At 36.3% G+C, this 23,652-nt stretch overlaps 1 protein-coding gene across 1 annotated transcript in view; it reads right to left on the minus strand.

Annotated features, from left to right (window-relative positions):
- Positions 1 to 3,770: 3,770 nt before the first annotated feature.
- The window catches only part of LOC103258278 (arf-GAP with Rho-GAP domain, ANK repeat and PH domain-containing protein 2-like), a gene marked incomplete at its 5' end in the record, with an annotated part of 65,167 nt that continues 45,285 nt past the window's right edge, over positions 3,771 to 23,652 (minus strand). Inside the window, 5 exons of the mRNA XM_008055956.1 lie at positions 3,771 to 6,084; positions 12,895 to 13,029; positions 18,517 to 18,580; positions 20,674 to 20,709; positions 21,836 to 21,918. Of these exons, the coding sequence (XP_008054147.1) occupies positions 5,701 to 6,084; positions 12,895 to 13,029; positions 18,517 to 18,580; positions 20,674 to 20,709; positions 21,836 to 21,918 (702 nt within the window). The remainder of the gene's footprint in view (positions 6,085 to 12,894; positions 13,030 to 18,516; positions 18,581 to 20,673; positions 20,710 to 21,835; positions 21,919 to 23,652) is intronic.

Here is a 23,652-nt window from a genome sequence, read left to right on the forward strand (position 1 = left end):
AAGTCTGGCTGCAAACAGAAGCAGACAAATGAAGCAATAGCAGAGGGGAAGGAAGATGTGATCCTCCCCAGTGAGATACAGATGCCACTTTTATATGATGGAGGTTGGTGTTGAGTTCATCTTCAGGCTGTAGAATCATGCGTTGAATCAGCAGGGTTGATTAAAATGAATTTTTGTCTCTCCTTATTCTATTGTATTGATTGCTCAATTGTTTAGCTGAAGTCCTCTCTCTTAACAGTCCTTCGAAAGGTTTAGCAATATTTTCTATCAGATTTTGTGAAGGATTAAGTGTCTTTACTTTGCTAGAACAGTGGTTCTTGATATCAGAGAACTTGAATCTTTACAAGTGGTTTTCAACTGTAATTTTGCTGAGCCACAATTTTGAGTTGTTGTGCTATACTATTTTGGTGTTCACGTTATTTAGCTAGCTGACTTCTAGGCGTTACATTTTCACGTATCTCTCTTATCCTTCATTAATCATTACAGTAATCACAACTCTGATGTAATGCTAGAAAGGTATTCTGAGATTTGGGATAATAAGGGTGTAAGGACTAATACATGCAAGTACCAGGGGATATTCTTCTCATCAGAGATCATTATTAACAGATGAACACAAAGTGTGGTGTATTAGTTTGCTAGAACTGTCGTAACAAAATGCCACAGACTGGGTGGCTAAAACAACAAATTTATTTTCTCATAGTTCTGGAGGCTGGAAGCCCAAGATCAAGTGATCCTAGGCTTTTTGTTGTTGTTGCTACACCTCTCTTCTTGGTTTGCAGATGGCTACCTACCTTTCCCCCTGTCTTCATATGCTCTTTCCTCTGTAGGTGTGCATCCCTGGTGTCTCTTTGTATGCTCAAATTTCCTCTTCTTAGGACACCAGTCAGAATAAGACCAGTCATAATGAACCCATTTTAAATCAATCACCTATTTAAAGGACATAGGGCCAAATATAGTCACATTCTAAGGTACCGGAAGTTAGGACTTCAAAATATGAATTTTGGGGGAAGACAATTTAACCCAATCTGTAACACACTGCTTCATTAGTGCAGAACAAGATTTTTTTAAAAGAACGAATAAAAGACTGCATAGAAACAGTTTTGAATACCACTAGTGTCAACTTTGATCAAATGAAAGCTAAAAGAATGAACACATTAATAACTAATGTATGTATCTATCTCATGTATCTGGTCTGTAATGTTTGCATACGTGTGTGTATTAAATATATATTATTAGTCCTGTAAAAAGACTACAAGGAAGTTATTATTCCCGCTTCTCAGATGAGGACATTTGAGCCCTGAACTTTAATCAAGTATTTCATTAAAAGTCTTAAATCTGCAGAGATATTTCAATTATTAAAAGTTTTATATTCAATATATAGTGGTCATGGCAGAGAAGATAGGGATATGCAACATAATTTAAAACATTTTAATAAAAAGTTAAAATGGTAAAATAACTGTGACTTAAAAATGAACTTTAGTTACCTGTAAGATTTTCTTCTGTGCTCCACATTTCCTGATGATTAGAGATAAAAGTGATGATTGTACATATGATAGAAAAATGTTCACATTTTAAACCTAATTCTGTCTTCTGTTAAGTGAAATTTATTTGAGTGAGTAATAATATGAAAATCTTGGTGCAAATTTTGATGAGATGGGGAAAGTTTTAATCAACTTCTCCCTAAAGTGATTGTTAAAACTTTGAGAAAACATGCAAATATCTGAATGCTACAACCTGCTCAAAAATATTTTCTTTTGCAATATACAGGTTATGTGTATCTTGAAATTTAAAATTGTTCTACTAAAACTGAAAATCAGCAGCTAATTATATATACAAGCTATATTTTTGCTTCAATTGCTTTTGCTTGATTTTGAGCTTCCAGTGACACATAGGTGAATCATCAGGTAATAATTTGTTTAGAAATCAAATATTCAGAAACCATGTCTAATCATTAATTTTAGAGCTGCAGAAATGAAGTCAGAGCGCCTTCAATCTATTTGTTTTTTGTATGTGTGTTTTCATGTGAATTAGCTTTCATTGTGCTAAATGTGAGTCCCAAGACTCTATCCATGAGTCTCAACACCAGGTCTGTGCTGGCCGCAGAGGAAGTGTCCTCCCTGAGGTGAAAAAAAAACCACGTTGACCCCATCACCTCCTGGCCCTTAACCACACCCAGAGAACCACAGTGGCCCCAGCTTGAGACAGGTGGCCAAGGTGGGCAGGGAAGCCTCCTAAGTAATATGAAGGTAGGGCCCTGTCTCTGCTGGTAGTTCATGAATGTGTGTGGTCGACTTACTGGCCCAGTTTGGGTAGAGTGATACTACTTGGTTGAACGAATGGCAAGGGATGAAGGTTGTCCTGGACCTCAGGTGTGCTGCCCTGGCCATGGGTTCCCAGGTACGATGTAGAAAAATTTGGAGTTACTCTGGGGTGGAGGCTTCCTTAGGAGAGTGTGGAGTCACCCCATTCCCTTTGGGAAGGGACAGGTCAGGATAGGCTGGGCTGGGACCTGTGGTGATCCCAGGCCCTGATTTGCTCCTGCCCCTGGAAGTCTTTGGGCTGAAGCCCATGGACACAAGAGAACATGGCTGCTGGAGTCATAGGCTCCCCATCCCAGGTCCCTGCTTCTTCATAGAAGGAAAGAGAGGCACCATAGCAAAGGAGAGAAAAGATGTAGCAGAAGGCAGCGATAAGGGAGTAGAAAGGTAGAAGATGATGAGGAAAGAGAAGGGGAGAGAAAGATGGGGAAGGTGGCAGGTAAATGAAGATGAAGCGTCTAAGAGAAGCCTACAGAAGTGAGAGATGAGGCAGCTGGGAAAAGGCAGAGAGCAGGGGGGGAGAAGGCAGAGGTCCTCTGGGAGAAGGAGGTAGGCCAAGCAGAAGGGCCTTGAGGCAGAGTTGAGGTCCTCTGACTTGGTCAACTCTGACAGCGTCTTCAGTTGCTTCTTCAGCTCCAGCAGGAACTTGTAGCACCTCTCACACATGGGCTTCCTGTCGAAATCCACAGCCTCTTCTTCAGGACCAGCCTGTTGTTGCATGTGGAGCAGGAGCAGCAATCATGCAACAGGCCTTGTTGAGGGCCAACACCGTGTCCTCCTCGATCACATGGCTGCAGTTGTAGCAGATATCCCCAGTGGGCTGCTTGTTGTGGATTTCACAGATCAGGCCCTTCTCCCAGTGCTGGTGTCCCTGGAATGACTTCTCCCACTTGGCGCAAAGTGCTTCACATGCCATTGCTTGCCCAATGCATTGATCATGTGACTTCTGATGGGCTGGCAGGTCCCACAGATGGGGATGCCCACTTTGTCATGGCGGGGTTCACCCTCCATCTCATGGGCCTCAGCAGTCAGCTCCTTCCTACAGTGGGTACAGGGAAGTGGCCTACGTAGCAGGTATCGTACCTGAATGGGGAGGGCTGCTCATCAATGACCAGAGGGCACTGATAACAGATATTGCTTGCCCAGGTCCTTGGCCTTCTTTTGGTTTGGCAAGACCAGCAAAGGTGTCTGTAAATCTGGGGCTGTACGATGTGCCTTGCAGGGGTATGGCTGGTTGGCACCTGGGTCAGTCTAGGCCAAAGAGTGTCTAGATGCCTGACCCTCACCAAATGGACCTTTTAAGTAAAACAATATTCATACTGATGCATTTGGAAAAAAACCAGCCAGCTTGAAGTATTCATTGCATTTACATTTTGTAGGAAAAAAAGGATAATTGATTTGATTTGATAGTAATAGCCTTCAACTTCTGAAAATAATGGACAAAAGCAACAGTTGCATTCAAGTAGACTTGCAAAACAATTTTAATTTTTACTCAAAATATATGAGATGTCATCATTAGCCCTTATCTTACACTTGAAAAATGGAGACAATTGTTTGGGAAAGGAAGGGCAAAGAAGCTATTAGGCTTTAAGCTCAAGTTTTAAGAAAAATTCAGATAAGGCAGGTAAAAATCCCAGATGCTCACCCACTGTCCAACAAGGTCAAACATATTAATTTCTATATACCTTTTTATTTCATAAAAATATCATTAATTAGAAATAATAGCATGTTTAAGATTAGCTTTTCTTTCTAAATAAGATGATTTCTTGCTTTAAAGAACGGCTCCGTAATAGTGCCACCTAGTTCATAAACTGGCCTGCAGTTTTGTAGTTTCTTAAAATTCTATTTGGATTTAAAGAATAAATATCACACACTCGTGGTGAACTATTTAACCACCACCCAATACAAGTGGTCAGTATTTTACAATGAAGGACTTCATAGCACTTAACAATACATTCCTGTATTATGACTGGACTAAAGTATGGGCCTTTGTATTATAGACACATTCTGACAAGAAAAAAAACCTAAAATAGGGGAAAAATACTAGGAATAAAACTTAGTTACACAAAATAATTTTAATATCAAAGTTCGCCAAACCTAATACAATCTGAAAGAAACTGTTGCCCCTAACATGAACTATAATTAGATATCATTGTCTGTCTTAGGAAAATTGCCAATTCAGTAACCGATATTTATGTGGAAATAAAAAATAGAGGGTTTTTGTCATTATTCATAGGCACAAGGAGAAAACCACCATTTCTTTGTTAAAAAAAAAAAGACTAGAACAGATAGTCCCCAAATGTGTCGCACAGGTACACCATATACCACCCCTCTACCACTCAAAAAGGTCGTAGGTTGTGTGCTTCCAGTTAATCCTCACAATTCAGAGAAAGGCATTACAACCTCACAATAAGAAACACACACAAAAAGATTTTAAAACCTCAAACAACACAACAACAAGAGCAACAAGACCCTGTGATGATGAATTTTGTTCGTACCAAAAGCATAGTTAGGAGGTCTAAAACATTGCTTGCATATAGCGACAGTGCAAATGGCATCCAAGTCAGATCCCACAGATACAACCTCCCCGATGCAGTGTAAATTTCCTCTTAGCAGCCACTGACAACGAGCTCAAGTGTAGTGAATCTATACTGTGGCTGATTCTCTGACACCATAAATAAGAGTGGTTCATGCCATTATTCATGTCTGTTGGCTGAATATTCCTCTTGGGAAATACTTTGACATTGGACTTTTTTCAATTACAAATTCTGGTCATTAGTGAACTGGAATGAATCTTAGCTTACTTCCTTTTGTCACAGAACATTTGCTAGCTCCTTGCCTCTTTTTTAAAACCCAGTGTTGTTTGTTAGGCAGCCATTAAAATAAATCCTCCTGCTTTTTAATCATTTCCCTTCCTTTTCCCCATGGTGGGTCTTATGTAAACCTAAAGACATATAGTAATTTAATATACAAGGTTTCTCAAAGTGCAAAATATGTTACAGATAGTTTCATAGGCTTCATCTAAACACAACACTTTATACAATACAGTACAGTTTGAGATTTCTGCTCATAAATTATACCACTTAACAAACAACTACTTTAAAAGACTACTTTAAGTAACCCAATGTCTTCTTACACAAGGTTAATACAATTAAACTTTACAAGCTTTGTTCAGACCAAAATAAAGTTAATCTTACACTTAATCACATATATACATATTTTAAAATGTTCTTTAAATGCTTAAGTATAGATAGATACATTTCTTAAGTACACACAGACAAATTTGCCTAGAAATAGGTAAATTCTCATAAATTATTTTATAGTTTGGTTTCTGGTTTACATACAAACACTGCATATAATATTAAAAAAATAAATTGGGAAATCATTTTATTTCTTTCTTCAAAATCTGTTCATCCTGTAACTCTCTTGTAAGGGTTCTTGATCGTTGTAGAACCACACTAAGTTCTTCAATTACCTTCGATGGTAACTTATGATCAGAGTCCAAAGTAGCTTTGCTATGCCTGTCCTCAGCCTTCCTCAATGGCTTTAGGACTTTGGAGCCTTTTTGTTGCACCTGTGAGGTCATAGCATCTGTGTCCTCCAGGCAGTTGAAACTCCGATGTTTCCGGGTTCGATTACGAAGTTTATCATCCTTGTGTTCCAGGCAGTGAGCCACGATGGAGGCCTTCTCCTTCAAGCTGGAGTCCACAGACTCTTTATTATGCTTTTCACTAAGCCTCAGCCTTTCGAGTTCTGCTCTTGCACTCTAAAAATAAAATAAAATGTCTCACAGGAAAGCAAGATTTGGCACAACTTAGTTTAATAAGTTTATTCCACATAGAAGTTGATGTTTCCTATAAAATAGCTTATTTCTATGATTTAGGTCCTAACTTTTCTTTGATACAAGTGGCATGTCTGAATTTATATACTAATCTTAGAGCTACAAAATGAAGCACAGACGGTCCACAACTCAACAATACTTCAGCTTATGATAGTTTACCACGACGCAAAAGCAATAAGCACTCTGCATTCTGTAGAAACTATACTTCAATTTTGAATTTTGATCTTTCTTTCTGGCTAGTGATATGTGGTAGGGCACTCTCTCATGATGCTAGGCCACTGCCATGAGGCACAGGTTCCAGTCAGCCACGTGATCACGACAGTAAACAACTGATACTTAGTGACCTGTGCTGCTACACCATTTTGCCCAGCTGTAGGCTAGCGTAACTGTTCTGAGCACGTGGTAAGGTAGGCTAAGCTAGGCTATGATGTTTGATATTTCCTGTTTATGATATTTTCAACTCAAGGTGGCATTATTCCTATGTGACCTCATCATAAGTTGAGGAGCATCCGTAAAGTGGAAATCCATTTTAACACACATTTAACATACCACTTCAAAGATGTCTTTCAAGTTAGTTATTCAAACTGACTCTCATTTCGAACATGCCTCTTCTAACTCCCTCCTGCTTGGATGTGTCACACGTGACATGCATCTGTAGTTCCTACAGTGTTGGAACCACAGCACTGAGGAATAAGGTGGTCTCCATGGCCACTTGAGCCAGGGAAATGCCGTGTACTCCAGTCCCTTCTTCCAGATCCACCAGTTACATATTAAAGATGCTGATAAGTATTATGGCAGAAAAATTGTCTAACTTCTTTCTCCCATTTTTTTCCTCCTCCCAACATATTTAACTAGTGAACATAATGCTCACGAAAATTTCCCAGGTCTAATTTTGAAAACACTGAAATGTATATATATTTATGTATTAAAATCACCCTTTGTGTAACTGGATTCAAGTGCACATTCACTCAATGAACCGTAAGGCTCCACAGATACCAGTACATCACGATAAGACACCTGTAGTGGTCTAGAGGTGGACTTTTTAAACTGGCCTTCATGATATTTTGTGACTGGGCAATAGCTAGTGCACAGAGCTTTCCTTGGATACTACAACTTAGTCAAGAATGTGATTTAAGAAATAACAACAGAGAACCAAACATATAGGATAGGAGGCCACAGAGAAAGGCTACCCAATAAACGGAGTCAGAATGCAGGTGGTGGGGAGAAAAGAAAAAAGTTTCCCTCATCCTCCTTGCCCAGTTTTCTTTAAAATTTCCTCAGTGAATACTACAATGCAGAAATCTCAAAGAGACCTTATTAAGTTTGGAATGTTTGAAAGAGAGAAAATGAAATGACAACTATATTACTTAGTAGCACAAACAATACAGTAATTAAAGATGTCTAATATAATAATGTTTAAAAGACAATACTTCACTTTCCCCTATTTTGTTTCTCTATAAAACTTATCATTTTCTAACAGTAAGATAACCAGAAAAGTTATTCAATCTCCTGTGATTGTCTAAAATGTCCTGCTAAAAAAATCAACTCAGTGTAAACAGGATTTTTGTTTTTTACTTGTGTTTGATTTGTTCATTAAAGTATGAATCTAGTACAGTGCATGCACATAGAAAACAATCAGTAAATATTTTGTGAATAAAAGAAGTTTAAAATTTTTCAAGTATATATCATCCTGTTCTATTTTCTCTAATTCCAATAGATCCAAGCATAACATTGCAGCAGAAAAATTCAAGCTGAATAAAAACATTTTCATGGCTATGGATGAGATTATGATCATACATCTTAAGCTAAACACACGCCGTCTATGCTGAAATTTACATGAAAATATATTTAATAGCTAGCTTAACTCCAAAGTTTCATTAGGATATATTAAAATAGTAAGAGATATAGTGGTGATAGTTGAGCAATAATGTAAATGTAACCAGCAGTTACATTCTAATACTGTAACTAATACTGAATTGTATTTTTAAATGGTTAAAATAGAAAATTTTATATTACAAGTATTTTACCACAAGAAAGGGTTTATAAACAAACATTAATCTTGTTTCAAAAAGTTTCACTTGCCATAAATTACTTGAAAAAATCAAGAATAAGTATAGACGTTTTATATATCAGATTAACAGTTCTCAGTATCTTTCAACTATAAGCAGAAAGACTTTTGGGCTCTTTTACATGCAGAGATGAGGGGGTCAGGTAGTAACACAAACAATGCTGAAATTTCAAGTACACTATAACATTAGCCTAAATATAAAGCCTTATATGAAGGTGGGGAGAGGTGACAGAAGTGTTAAGAGTTGGAGCAGGTATGTCCATCCTTTTGGCTTCCCTGGGCCACAGCAAGTAACATTTGGGCTTCCGTGATATGCACTGAGTAAAAGGGGATTGCCTTGGGCAACACATAAATGATATAATGCTGTCAGTGTATATGCATAATAAGACCTTTAAAATATATATATACATATATTTGAATTTAGAAAAATGAGAGCAATATAAAACTAGGTGAAAATTTGCCTTTGTTTTTGTGAAATGAATCTATCAATGTCTTGTTTAATGGAAGTGTTCACAATTCTTAGTGAGTTCTCAAGGTGCTTGTCAGAAATGTTTGTTCAAATTTCACACTTCATGTGCTTCAGAATTGAACACAGCTGTTCACAGATGTATGTGCCGCCAAAAAATGAAGTCATGAATAAAGTGTGACTGTGAACTTCAAAAAAGGAACTAAGTACGGGGCCATGAAGAAAATATTGAAAAAAACATATGATGTTAAAAGATTTTGTGGGGTTGTATGCAGTCTACCAGTCATGGGTTGGACATGTCTGCATTAGAGAATGGGAGAGTGAGGAAGAACAGGAAACCATGAGCACACAGATACTAGGGAAAGAAAAAATAATTTATTCTCTGCACTGTCCTTAAAAGAATAGGTATTAATAATTTAAAAAGAGAAAGAGAGAGATAAGGCATGAAATCAGGAGAGCAAGAGATGGCTTGCTGCAGGCAATGCCAGTTCAAGTCACAGAGCATTTGTTTAAATGGAAAAAGATGATCTCAAACAGAGTATCTGCCCCAGCTGCAGAGAGAGCAGTTCCTATTTGTCACAGCCAGAGCAAGGTACAGTGAATGAGTTCTCAAAGCAAATCATTCATGTGGCTTTAGTTTGTGCCCTCACATTTTCCATTAAATCCAGAGATGCAGGCCAGTGGTTACAGAGATCTCATAACAAAAAGTAATATGACTGACATGTACAGATTACACTAGAAACTCTCTTAAGTGACTTTCATTACCAAACTCACTGTACCAGTTGATCATCTTGTTATAAAATATATAATCATATCCCTAAATTTAACCCTCACAATAATTCTTTAGATGTTGTAAATGTTATATGCTTATTCACAGTTTAAAGTACATTATCTATATTTTAAGGTGAAGAAATTCAAAGAAATAACAATTTTCCCAAGGTCACCTAAGCAAGAATCTGGACTGGGACCTCAGCCTGGCATTTCTGAAACCAATGTGCCCTCCTTCTGCAAACTTTGCTCCAGGATACTAACAGGGAAGAGACACGATTAATGGGTGGAATTCCAGGTCACTATTTTCGCCATAATTTTCCTTTGCTCCTTATTTTTATTTGTTTTACAAATGTCATTCCTAAAAGAAATGGCAGTTTTGAAAACTAGTGAATTATCACACATTATTTTCCAAGTTTGCTTTTTTGTATCAATATATGTTAACTATATGCCAGGCATTAATCTAATAAGTTATTATGTATAATGTCATTTAATAATCACAGTAATCCTATAAAATAGGTTTTTATTAGCCCCATGTGCTTACAGATGAAACTGAGGACAAGAATTACATAAGGTACCCCTGATTTTCCAAGGATTAAGCAGGAGTACCACACAAATGTTCAGTTTGTGTGTTCATAAGCATTATGCTTGCCTCTTCGTATGTGATTTCCTCTGTCCACAACTTACTTTTCCTGGCATGTTAGGCTGGTTGACTACTCATTTACCCAAGTAAGTACAGATTTCATTCCCTCCCCAAAGCCTTCTCTGCCTGGATAAAGTACACTCATTTGACTTTCTTTCTTTCTTTTTTTCCTGAGTCAGAGTCTTACTCTGTAGCCCAGGCTGCAGTGCAGTGGCATGATCACGGCTCACCATGGCCTCGAACTCCTGGGCTCAAGAGATCCTCCTGCCTCAGCCTTCTGAGTAACTGGGACTACAAGTATGACCCATGATACCCAGTTAATTTTTTTATTTTTGTGAAGAATGAAGTCTCACTACATTGCCTAGGTGAGTTTTGAACTCCTGGGCTCAAGCACTCCTCCTGTTTTGGTCTCTCAAAGTGCTAGGATTACAGGTATGAGCCACCATGCCCAGCCTCTCATATGACTTTCTTTTCTTTGTTTTTCTTTTTTTACTTATTGTAGAGACGAGGTCTCGCCAAGTTGCCTGGGCTTGTCTCGAACCCACGGGCTCAGGCAATCCACTCGCCTCGGCTTCCAAGAGTGCTGTGATTTCAGGCTGAGCCCATAAGTCCAGCCTCATATGACCTTCAACAGAACCTAATGAAATCCAGGCCAACTCACCTCATTTATCAATCTGTCAACAACTTTTATGAAAAAACAATTCTTTTGGCATATATTCACTGAAATAACTCTTTTTTTTATGAGTATATTCTACAAAGTAATATTGTAAGTCATTTCCATTTTTAAAACAAAAAATAAAAAATAGTCTATATATAAATAAATAAAATAGAGAGTCAGGGTCTTGCTTTATTGACCAGGCTGGTCTCCAACTCCTGGCTTCAAGTGGTTCTCCCAATTCAGTCTCCCAAAGTTCTGGGATTACAGGTATGAGCCACTACACTCAGCCTTATAAATATATTTTCTTAGCCAGGCTTGGTGGCTCAGCCTATAATCCCGCACTTTGAGAGGCTGAGGTGAGTGAATTGCCGGAGCCCGTGGGTTTGAGACCCGCCTGGGCAATTTGGCCAAACCTCATCTCTACAATAAATCAAAAAATTAGCCAGGCATGGCAGCACGCGCCCGTAGTTCCAGCTACTTGGAAGGCTGAGGCGGAAGGATCGCCAGAACCCAGCAGGTTGAGACTACAGTGGCCGGGTGCAGCCACTGCACTCCAGTCTGGGTGACAGAGTGAGACTCCAACTAAAAAATATATATATATATTTTCTTAAATATTTACACAAATCTAATTTATAAAAAACATTTTAATAGTTCACATAAAAAATATTACTTTTGTATTAATGCCTTATAAAGTAAGTTCAATGTTTTTCCAACACTGGAGCATTTAAAAAATGTCTTTACTAAATTTGTAAAATCAATAGTTGCTAATTTTACAAAAAAAGCTTGATTTATTTTTATGACTCATACATTTCAGACAATTAATATTGCATGGGATTATTTTAAGACACCTTAACAATATCTTTGTAGCTTTAATTCGTCAACTTTTCTGTTTTAAGTATGTTAAAAAATTGTCTCTGAAATTGTGGATTTGGAATTAAGTTAATAAACTATTGTATAGCTAATCATTGTCTATACTAGATACTGGTTAATGTGATTTGATACTAATAATTTATCTTTAGTTTTGCTCCATAATTGATCTAAGGCAATGTCAAAATAAGCTGCAATGTTGTAGGACACACCTATTCCCTACGTTAGTTTCATTTGCTCAAACTGTCCCCTGATCTGGGTACTGGGAAATGAGACTCTTAGAATTTTAAGATTCCAGATTAGCTAAGGAACCCAAAACTCTGCAGAGCCATTTATTACCAGGAAAAATTGCAGGTGCAGAATGGAAAACGGAGGAAAGTCATGATTTCTTGGAGACTTATCACTTCCTTGGATTATTTAGTGCAGAAGGACTGTGTTGTAAACAAAGGGCCATTAATTTTGAAGTTAGAGAAATATTACAGTGGTATAAATGTTCAAGAAAAGATATGCACAAAAATATTTAATAATCATCTGATCACTACATTAAAATGGCTTTAGTTTTTCAAAAGTTTGGAGAACAAGAGATTCAAACAGTTTAATCCCAAATTTAGGCTCCAAAAGGATATAATAACACTTTTTAAATCCTGAAAAACACATTGGTCCTAAAGTGGCTAAGGAGTTTTGAGAGTAAACAGCCTATGTCCTTTGCTGAAGAAACCAAACTTCAGATCAAGATTTATGCTGTTTATGTTCTCCCACCCATCAAGGTGGGAAGGAAAACAAATAGCAGCCTTCAGGAAAGATGCCAAATCTTCTTTACTGATGCTCAGGGGTCTTCTTGAAGTTCCTTAAATTAACTGAGACACCCTATTGGTTCTCAAACCCCTGGAATTTGATTATGTTAGTAGAAAGTCTAGCTGCCATGGGCTCTGCTGGTGTTATAAGTAAACTTGTAAGGCTAATTTGAGACCATAATTTAACCACCAGAATTTCTATAAACACATTTGACATTGGCTGACTACTTTAGAGGTAAGAAAATAAGTAGTAGTAGCATTGTACCTATGTAATTGGTGGCCAGTGACATTAAATGAATAGACATAGGGTTATTTAGAATGTTTTCTTGATGTATATAATCATTACTATGTTTTCAAAGTGATTATTATAGTGCTTTTGAAGCTAATAAAGTAATTAATGTACCTAATCACATTAAGACACAGGAAGACAAATTCTGTAATTGAATACAGAACAAACAAATTCTAACCTACCTCAATATTCCTCTGGGCTTGGGTTGCATTCTTTTCATGCTGGATGGGAATTAGAGGCAAACCTCCAATTTTGGGATTTTTTGTTATTGAACGTTTTCGTTCCTTTCCAGCTGGTGGCCATATATCGTTTTCATGCTGTGGAAACAGAATTTCTTGCTTTTGGTGTGTGATTTTTATTATGCAGTACACCATGTTATATAGACACTTGGCTCTCTTTCCATATACACATCAAATGATCTGCTTTCCATGAGAATGCTATTTGTAATTATGATGTTGACTCTGGTGGCAACATCGCTCCAGGACGTGAAACTCTTAAGTGAACTGAGCTTTGAGGTCTCAGTTCAATTTCTAAGTTTCAAATACATGCTTTCTGTACTACTTATCAAACCTAAGGGGGAAAAATATTTGAGGAAACTGGGAAATCTCTTTGTGGAAGAAAAATAATACACTTGTCTGCATCTCTAGGCTCTGTAATCTAAGTAACTATATACATTTATTCTCTCTCTACACCAAAGATTATTTTAGTGTAAAAATAATTTGATCTTACATACCCCAAATCGACCTAAGGCATGACTATAGAAACATTAGTCTCATTTCATGACCTTTTGAAAAATGCTACTTTTTCATCTAATTGAATTCCAAAGAAATGTTACCTGTTTACCCAAACATTTGTACTGAAAATCATTGTACAACAGAGAGTGTGCCACATTTGTTCTCAAGTCATTGACTATATGTTCTGGCCCACTAAACAACTACAGATATGGCTGAAGAAAAGTTAATTTTGCAAAGAGGATAAATGTCCACAGGTAAAAATAAGCTCTGGAGTGATTAATCCTTGAGATATACATATAAAAGAAAAATCTTTAAAGAATTTTTCTACCCCTCAGGGTAGATTAATTTTTCAGAATTTGGGCAAAGCAAACTTATTTTCAGATAACGAACTATGAAAGAAATACAGAATACCAAGTATAAAATGAAAAGTTTATAGATGTTCTAGTGAAATGAAATTCATTTCATAAACTAGATAGTGAAATGTCTACCATTTATTTTTCTCAATTCTTAAGATATATCAGTAGATTCTTGTTCTTATATCATAGTTAGTACTTTAATGTATTGTTTTAGAGTAAAGAAGTCATTTAAACAAATATTTACTGAGTACTCATTATATAATAATAGCTAAATATATTGAGAGGCATACTGTCAGCCTTTGTGTTTGTCAATGTATATATATTCTAGTTTTCATTTAATCCTCAATGATTCTAAGTGTAAGTTATTATTAGATACTGTGTATGTGTATAATATCTAACCTTGAATTTTAGTGAAGCATTTGCCTTGGTTCAGCAAATCTATAATGGTAGATTATTAAATATTTCAATGAGAGACAGTTAAAAGTTTCATAATATTATTTTTACATCATGGTATCAAACATGGTAAAAATTACTTTAATATTATATAATTATATAATTAGGATAGTCCCAACATGTAAAAGCTGGGAGAAAACTGACTTAGAAAAAAATTAGATAATTCTGTTAGAATTACATTTACACTTTCAAACGTATACTATATACGCTACAAGATAATTCGGAGAATCTAAGAGCAAATGTAGCTCCCAAATACATATTTCTTTGTCTGAAATAATATTCTAGAGTGTGAATGTTGGCTAATTAGCTCACTGGATTGATCTAAGAGGCATTTGTTCCAACAGCAGAAATCTTTAGATCTAAGTTCTTCTGATTTAACATTTGAAGTGATTTGTAAATGACTTCAAAAGTCACACAGCATGGATCATACAGGTGAGGATCATACTTTTCATTTTATAACCAATGATCACACTCAAAATCTCCTTTTATGTCACCCACTTTCTACCTTTACCTAACTATTGTTTTAGTTAACTTAGTTTCATTAACTTTAAGTATTCTTTTGACTCCTTGCGACTTCCAATCTATTCGTCACCACCATTCTTGTTGCCACATTTTTTTCCATTTCCCTCATAGCCTGGCTTAGAGTTCATAGCCAATCAGTAAACTCAACTTCCTTGTGCATATCTTCAAGTCTAACTTGTATCTGATTACTTATTTATTTTCTTGCACTCCTTCTTTCTATGGCATACTTGCCTGGCACAGTCTCTAACCTAGTTAAACACAATTCTACTTATTCCATGGGTGTCTGACAGTTGATGGAGGACAAAAAATAGATTTCTCTCAGATTCATCTCAATTTAAATTTAAACTTAAATTTAAAGTGCATATTCAGCACTACCTTGAAGTACCATAGGACAACTGGCTTCCTTACTCTCTGAAGATTCTTTCCTTTTCCTTTGTCCTTACTCTTCTAAAACCCCTCCAAGTCTCACATATGGTAACTCACTGATTTAATTCAAAATTATTACTAATCACTTAAGAAAATAATTTTCCCACCATGCAATGTACCAGTCTTTCTGCATCTATAGTCACATAAATGAGCTTTTTACCCCCATGCAATCAGTATTTGCTCTGATTGCAAATAACTTTTCTCCAGTCATATCTAAAATTCTCAGTAGATCAGAATATATAGTCGATACTTTGAGAACAAATGTTCCACACTGTCTGTGGTACAATGATTTTCAGGAATGATGAACAGCTGAGCACTTGAATACATTGCTTCATGTCTGTTCAGGGCCTCTGTTGGTTTAATAACCTTGTTCTTCCTCTGTCAATTTCTTCCTCCCCCTTCTACCAATTTCTTCCTCCAAATTCCTGTATTGTCTCCATCAGAATATCTGCAAAATATATACTCTTCCATCTTAAAGAGAAAAAAAAATCAAAACTTTAAAACCTATCTTGACCACTTGCTCCTATCTAGTCACAACCTCATTTATATACATGCCCAATTATTTGACAGAATTTTCTGTACCCATCACCTGGTTATTTTTTCTTCCTCAACACTTACCATTTCTTTTGTTGCTTTTTCTCTTTTGCTTAACCTATACATTTTGGAATATACCAGAGCATATTCATCTGCTCACTCTCCTTCCCTCTCTTCTTTGGCATCTCATCCAATTCTACAGCTTTCGATATAATCTAAGTGCTGACTTCTCCCAACTTTCTATTTCAGCCCCAAACCTTTGCCTGCATTTCTGACATACTCCAACCTGCTACTCAGCATGTGAATTTGTATATCTAAAGGCATCTCAAATTTCATGTGGCCAAAACAGGATTCTTGACTTCCTTTTACATCTCTGATAATCCTTAAATTCACCAGTTGCCCATGGCCAAAAACCTAGGACTCTTTCCTGGTTTCTGCTCTTTTGCTCACACTGCTATAGCCAATCAACCTGAAAGCCTTATTGGCTCCACCTTCAAAATATTCCTGAATCTGGATACATCTTACTATACCCACAGTTACTCTAGTCAGAGCTGACAAGCTGTTCATCTTGCTTCCGTATTTGACCTACTACACCACAGCTTCAACAAAGTGCACAAAATTATTTTTTCAATTAAGATAATTCAGATTATACCCTTCCCTTTTTCAAACTCTTAAACAGGGTCTACATGATATGTCCCCTGCCATTCTCATCTTAAAATCTTCCCACCACTATGTTCATGGGGAAAAAATCATCATGATGATGTCTCAGGACCTGGCCCTGCGGACTCCTATCCATGAATGATCCCTCCTGGATGCCTGCATGATTTGCCCCCTCATTTCAGATGGGTCACAGCTCACCTGTCACCTACTCAAAAAAGCTCTTTCCTGAGAGCTTTTCTCAATTAGTGCCTTTCTGTACCTTATTCACTCACTCTCTCCTTACCCAACACATTCTATTGATTGTATTCTCTTAGCACATGGGTATCCATCCATTTGAAATGTTATCTGATTGCTTATCCCCTCTCTATTTTAGAAATACTAACTGAGCACATACTTTACATGTGAGCCAAATAAAACGAACTGAGTCCTGATTTTCATGGCGTTTACATTTTAGTACAAGAGATAGACATGAAATAGGTCATTACAAACTTTTTAAAGTTAGCCACAGTGGAGAAGTGCAAGATGCCAAGGGTGATAGTCTGATTGGTCCGAAGGTCAAGGAAAGTTTCTCTGAGAATGTGATATTTAAGCTAAAATCTACAGACTTCTTGAGGTAGGTGTGGAGATGGGGATGGATTTTACAAAAGTATTCTGGGTACCAGAAATAACTGATTAAAGGGGTATTTACTGTTAAATTAGCGTGTGTGTGTGTGTGTGTGTGTGTGTGTGTGTGTACATAAATGTTAGCATTTGCTATTTTGCTGTTTCCCTACAGAGATGAGACATAAGTCCTTAAATCCAAGAGGGCCACCGTGTTTGACTTAAGATAACTGAATTTAAGAAATTGAATAATCCCAAGATGTAAAACGAACAGAGGAAAGATAATTAGGCTAACTCTTTGGGACCAGAACAGAGAAGGGCATGTGAGGCAAGAAGAAATAACCTGCTTATTGTGCCTCTTGGTTATTCCTTCTGTGACTTTCAACTACCAAGTCCACTGAGTTCAATTATAAAAACAAAAACATCAATTTAATTGTGCCACAAACAGACATTTTAACAGCATTTGACTCTATGGTCTCAGCTTTACTAAAATATTTCAAATCCATTTCTAAAGTAGAATTTAAATACCTAAATTTCTAAAAGTTACAAATAAGAAGAAAAGCATTCAAAAAGTTAGCAGCCAGTCTCTTCCTGCGAATGTGTTCTCAAGTAGTAATAGTAGAGGCAGGCTGAGAAGAGCCATGTTTATTAACCACTGGAAAGGGTAATAAATTAAATGAGCAGAGAAAATGGTTTTCAAAACAAATAAGGACTAGACTTTGGGGTGAGTTAACTTCTTCCTTGTAAGAGAAACAGGAAAGTACTTCCTCAGTAATAAAGAATGGCAACTTAATCGTTACCAATGAATTTCAATACTCTTTGAGAAGCATTGTTGGGAATTCAGGTAGACAAGGTTGGGAGAGAAACCAATATAGTTAATGGGACCATTTAACCCTTCCCAGAAGGGGTGAGTCTTCCTCTAGGGAGGAGACCAAATGCAGAATTGGGTATAAGCACTGACCTCAGACAACCCAGGATAAACTACTAACTAAATATATGGTCCTGAGCCAACAACAAAATCCGTTTTGTAAAGCCAAACAATGTCATGCACGATTTGCTGCAAAGAATACATGAGTTACTCTCACGAAGTAGCTGGCGCATTAAAGAAATGTAGGTTCCTGTCTTTGTTTCTGGAAAGGCAGGGGTGGAGAGAGTGGGAGAACAAGAAGAGATATAGAACACTTTTCTAAATGAAGGTTTATGTGGGACTCTGGAAGGATGACAGCTTAGACAAGTCCCTCTTTCCTACACAACCATCTTAAAGCAATACATCTCGCCTAAATCAAGGAAGCTGTGGGACTGGCAAAAAGCAGTTATTAAAGAGGACAGACTGGTTAAAGAACAAATTTGGGTTTTAATGCACTATTTAAAAAATACGGAAGAAAGAATAAAGGTTTATACCAATTGTATACAGCTTAAACACTTATTAAAAATTATTTGAAAATCACCACCACACTAATATTTCCTGTAAACAAAGTTATTATACAATATCAGATAGTTGAAACAAATCTCCTCTTACTTGAGCTATAAAGACGCTGGCCATCCACTCCATTTGAGTTTGTGAACTATCACAACACAAGTGCCTGCAAAACAAGGTTTAAAACATACATCACTAATAGTAGTCAATATCTCCTGGGGAATGGGGAGGGCACACCTCATCGATAAGGATACTTGCTCAATGAACATTTGTATACCTAACCCTGAACTGTACCCCATAATTTCAAAATAAAAATAAAACAAAAACAAAAAACAAACAAACAAAAAAACATACATCACTTAAAAAGACAATGGACTATTCTCTAGTGTATTTGCTTGGTAATTTAGTGACCCTCTTTGGGTCTCTCCTGATGAATAATAATGCAATTGAAAGTGCAAAATTTCAGTACAGGTTGTTTCAGTCTTCTACTAAGTATACAGTAGGAAGTGGCAGTATACATCTGCTGGTTTAAACAAAATACAGCTAAAGACTTTGGTATCTGCTGCGAGATGATCAGCAGTATTTTTGGAAAGGCAGAAAGGTCAATGCCATTTTGGTTTTTTAAGCACTTGATGGTGAAAACAGCAACAACAAAAACAAATATTTTGTCCAGAAACTATGAGCTTCAGAAGAAAAATATGTGCACATTCTTTTAAGAGCAGATTTTTTTTAAAAGGCCAAGACACAGTCACTATCATTATGATTATAAATGTTAATACTCACAGACTCATGAAAAATAAACCATACAAAAACTGCTGCATATCCAATAATACTGACTCACTAACCTTTTGTGGAAAACCTAAATAAAACAGATCTTGCCCTCAAGGCTCACATAGTCTATTAGGGGAGCATGCAAACAAATACATTATAACACAGTGAGAAAAAGCAAAAATAAAATTGAGCACAAACATGGAGACAACAGACTTGGAAATGAGGAGAGGGTTGTTTTCTATAAGAGGAAAATTTTGTAACTGATGATATAACAATATAATGGACATTTTAATGTCCATTATATTGTTTATATTCCTGTATTATGAAAACTAATTTGCTTGAAATGCCTAAAGTGAAATTTCTAAAAAATGCTTGCTTCCTTCATTAGAAACTCATGAAAACATTTCCCATTACCATGTCCAAGAAAAATGCTCCCACCCCAAATCATTTTATTCATTCATGTATATAACATATTGTGAGGTGCAAAGAAGAAATAAATAATGATTAAAGGTGGGAGGTATCAGATAAGAATTTGGGGCATTTGAGATGTGGTTTGAAAGAACAAGGACAGTTGAATCTGCTGGGTTATCAGTTGAATCTGCTGCGTCATGGAAGACATGAGAGGAAGGAGCAGCGAACACTACAGAAGAGGGTTCATCCAAGGGTCTCCCCCCATATATCACACACACAGATATCAATCAGCTAGGAGAACAGCGAATTAAAGACAGATGGAATCATGTATGTATGGCCTTGCATGCCACACCAACAATCCAGTATTTTACTCTGCAGGTGAAAGGATTCACAGAAGAGCTATAAAGCAGGAGAGAAAAAATGATACAGTGTAGAAAATCTCTTTGGTGGCTGGGTGGAGAATGTACTAGAAAATACAAACAAAGTAGAGGCATGAAGAGCACTTAGAACTCCTGGAATAACCCAGGCAGGACTATGAAGGCCATGAGGCTGGACAGGTATGGATGGGTTAGGGCAGATCTGGTATGACTCAGTGACTGATTAGACTCAGACAGGTGATGGAGAAGGAGACATTTGGCACAGTCTCTAGGGAGACTGGCAGGACACTGCTGACAGTATATTTTTAAAAGTACATATATAGAAAAAACAGGTTTGAGACCAGGAGATATATTTTTCTTAAACCTGATTTAGCTAGTTCTTAGCCTTTTTTAAAAATGAGTTTTGCCTATTTATCTCATAAAATCTGAATTCTACACCCATATAATAACTATGGAAGAAATTAGATATAGTTTCTTTTAAGCGACATTGCCAAATAAGATACAAAAGATTGAAACGGATGTGAACCCTGATGCAAATCTGTTTACCTCTTCTTAGGCTCAAAGTATTTAGAAAAGATTTCAAGTTTACTTAGGCGAAACATTTGCTGTCTATAGTTCTATCTGCCAAATATCAAAGTTATTCTTTTGCTGAAGTTGTAACTAACATATCAAGTGAGAAAGATGCCAGTTGTTAACTTACCAGTGGTGTTTTTCAGAATATGCGGTCAATCCCCAACTGCATCACACAGGAAGAAAACACACAAACATAGGTTAAAATCAATACAGTGTTGAAAACAGGATTAGTGAGACTTTATGGTAAGAATGCATAATAGAACAGAATTCCATAAATTGCACAACTTAGATAAATGTGAATGCTAAATTTTTAAGTATTTGGCTACAGATTCATATATAGGCTGAAGAGATACAGAGGGAAGAAGGTTTGTGAAGTTAAGGAGTGGGGGGGTATCTTTGAGAAGATACATTAAATTGAATCAAGCCAAATGTCTATGAAAAGACTGAAATAAGATTATATATATATGCCCACATACTGATATTGGGGGAAATTAAAGAATGTGACAACTATAACACAGATATATGTAGCTGGGCTTAGAAATCAAGTGTGGAGGCAAAAGTGAGGAAATTTTCAGTAATAGAACCTCAGAGGCAAGCATATAGAGCTCATTAAAGTGATGTTCATGATATTAAGTATTAATGCAAACATTTTTTTTTAGCTAATCAGAGTGATCTGTGATTTTAAAAAATAGTGGTATAAACCAAATGAAGGGTGAATCAAGTGTTAGAGGTACACTGCGCATAAGAGGGGTCTACCTCTTCTCTACCACATATATGCTATGGGTTCAGTACCAAATTTGGCACAATAAAAAGGAAAAATTACAGAGCTAGGACCAAAACATTCTCAAAACCAAGCATCAGGAGGCTAGAGGGCAATATATGCTTTCTTGTGTGTAGACTTGCCTGGGACAGTCTGTCTTGCATGCAGGCTTGCCTGAAACACCCCCAGGTTGTGATGTGACTGATCAAGGAATGTGATACAGAAGAAAGCATAAACTTCCTGGTGGGCAAGGTTTCCTTGGATTTCTTGCTTTACATAGCAGAGATCATAATCACCAAGGAGCTTGACTATAGTCACAGTGGGGACATCCTTCCTCCTTATCTACTTACACAAGTTCCTAGATCTGCCATAGAACCCCTATGACAGGCAAAGCAACTTCAGGAATTTGTCTAAAACTTACTTTATAAAAAGTTAGACTAATGCCGCTGATCCCTAAATCCCTGAGACTTATTTTCCCAAAAAAAAAAAAAAAAAAAAATTTCCACAGTACTTCTCTTTCAAGCTTTACCTTGTTGGGGGCTTCATTTTCTTTTTTACTCCAAGATAAAACTTCATTGAACTGAGAGAAAACATTTTGTCATGTTTACCGCTCTGCAAGGAAAACAAAATAATTTGTAATTAAACAGATTTTATAAATTGCCTTATATTTTCCTTAACCATTAATGACTGGGTTCATTATTTTCTCTTGAATACCCTGCAATCAATATGCTTTATGAAGATAATAGTCATGGATCTAATTTACAATATAGCATTCCCCATAACCTAAGAATTCTTAAGAAAATCTCTGGTCTCAAACTGGTAAGAAGAATTTGTAACGAAGCAAGGTGTTTGGGAGTCACAGAGACCTGTATATAAATATGGCTTGCACAATAGCAAAAATATGAAACCAATTGTGCTGCCCATCAAAAGGGGACTGGATAAAAAAAAATGTGGTACATATACATGATGGAATATTATGCAGCCATAAAGAAGAACAAAATTATGAACTCCTCAACAAATTGGATGGACTTAGAGTCTATAATACTGAGTGATCTATTACAGAAACAAAAGAACTGAGTATTACATGTTTTCACTCATAAGAGGACTCTGAACAATTGTCATAATAATATAAGAAAGGGATGGGCAGTAGTGGGAAACTGCTGGCAGGTCGGGAGGAGGGATATGCCTAATTAGCAAGGGTACCTGCATAATGACCATTTGTATACCTGACCCTGAATTGTACGCCACATTTTTAAAATTAAAAAAAAAAAAGTAACTTGAACTCCTCCCCCAAAATAAATAAATAAATCTGGCTTGCTACTTACTAGCTTGTGACATCACATTACTTTTTTCTGCCCTCATTTTCTTGTTTTAAGTAGGTATAATAAAAACATTAATCATTTCATTGTATTATTTTGAAGATTAAATAAGAAAATTCAAAGTGTGAAGGGTTATTATATTAAACATGAAAATGCCCATAATTGGCTTATAGTAAATGCACAGAAAATTACTGCTACCATTATAAATTTAGAATATGGCATCTGATAAAAATTGCAATATAGATGTACTTAGGATCCCAGGGAAATGAACTAAAGCCTAAGTAGCTCTACTAAGTACTAAGTTCCATATGAGTTATAATATCACTATGATATTTTTTCTTTATGAAACCAGTCAAATTTGAAAAGTATAAGGAGGAAAATATGTTTATAAAATATGTTAATTAAAAATTGGTTTCCATGGAGCAAACAGGTTAAGAGGATATAAGGGAACTGTAGAAAAAAAATAAGGAATATGATCAAGAATAATGATATGGTGACCACAGGGCTGAAATATACATTATAAATTTATTCATAATCACAATTATCAAGTTTGCTATTATCATTGTAGATAAGTTTTTTTTATTTTTAAAACATATTTTGAAATTTTTTCCCTTATAGCTTATCTCTAGACATGGAACCACTCAGTCACAGGCTTAGAAAGTGATTGAGAGTAAGATCTTGGCTAAATTGACAGAGAATATTTACCTATAGTTAAATGTGTATTTCTGTATTTGCTAGCCATTTTCAGTTTTGATGTGGTCAATAACTTATCTACGACTTTACTTATTTGTTTTTACTAGTTCTTTATATATTAAATATGAAATTGCCTTATCTAATGAAAGATTCTATTTCAGTTGCTATTTGCCTTAATTTAGCTCATTGTTTACCTTTATGATTCCTGTGATGTCAAATATATTGATTTTTTTTTGGACCTTCTTAACTTCTGAGAATTCCCACACAGCTGATAATCAATTTCATGGTCTTATAGCTTTAAGGGTTGCTCTTTTTTTTAGGTTTTAATTCTTTC

Source organism: Carlito syrichta, unplaced genomic scaffold, assembly GCF_000164805.1.
Source record: "Carlito syrichta isolate Samal-C Ts95f unplaced genomic scaffold, Tarsius_syrichta-2.0.1 Scaffold302049, whole genome shotgun sequence".
Classification (NCBI taxonomy): Eukaryota; Metazoa; Chordata; class Mammalia; order Primates; family Tarsiidae; genus Carlito; species Carlito syrichta.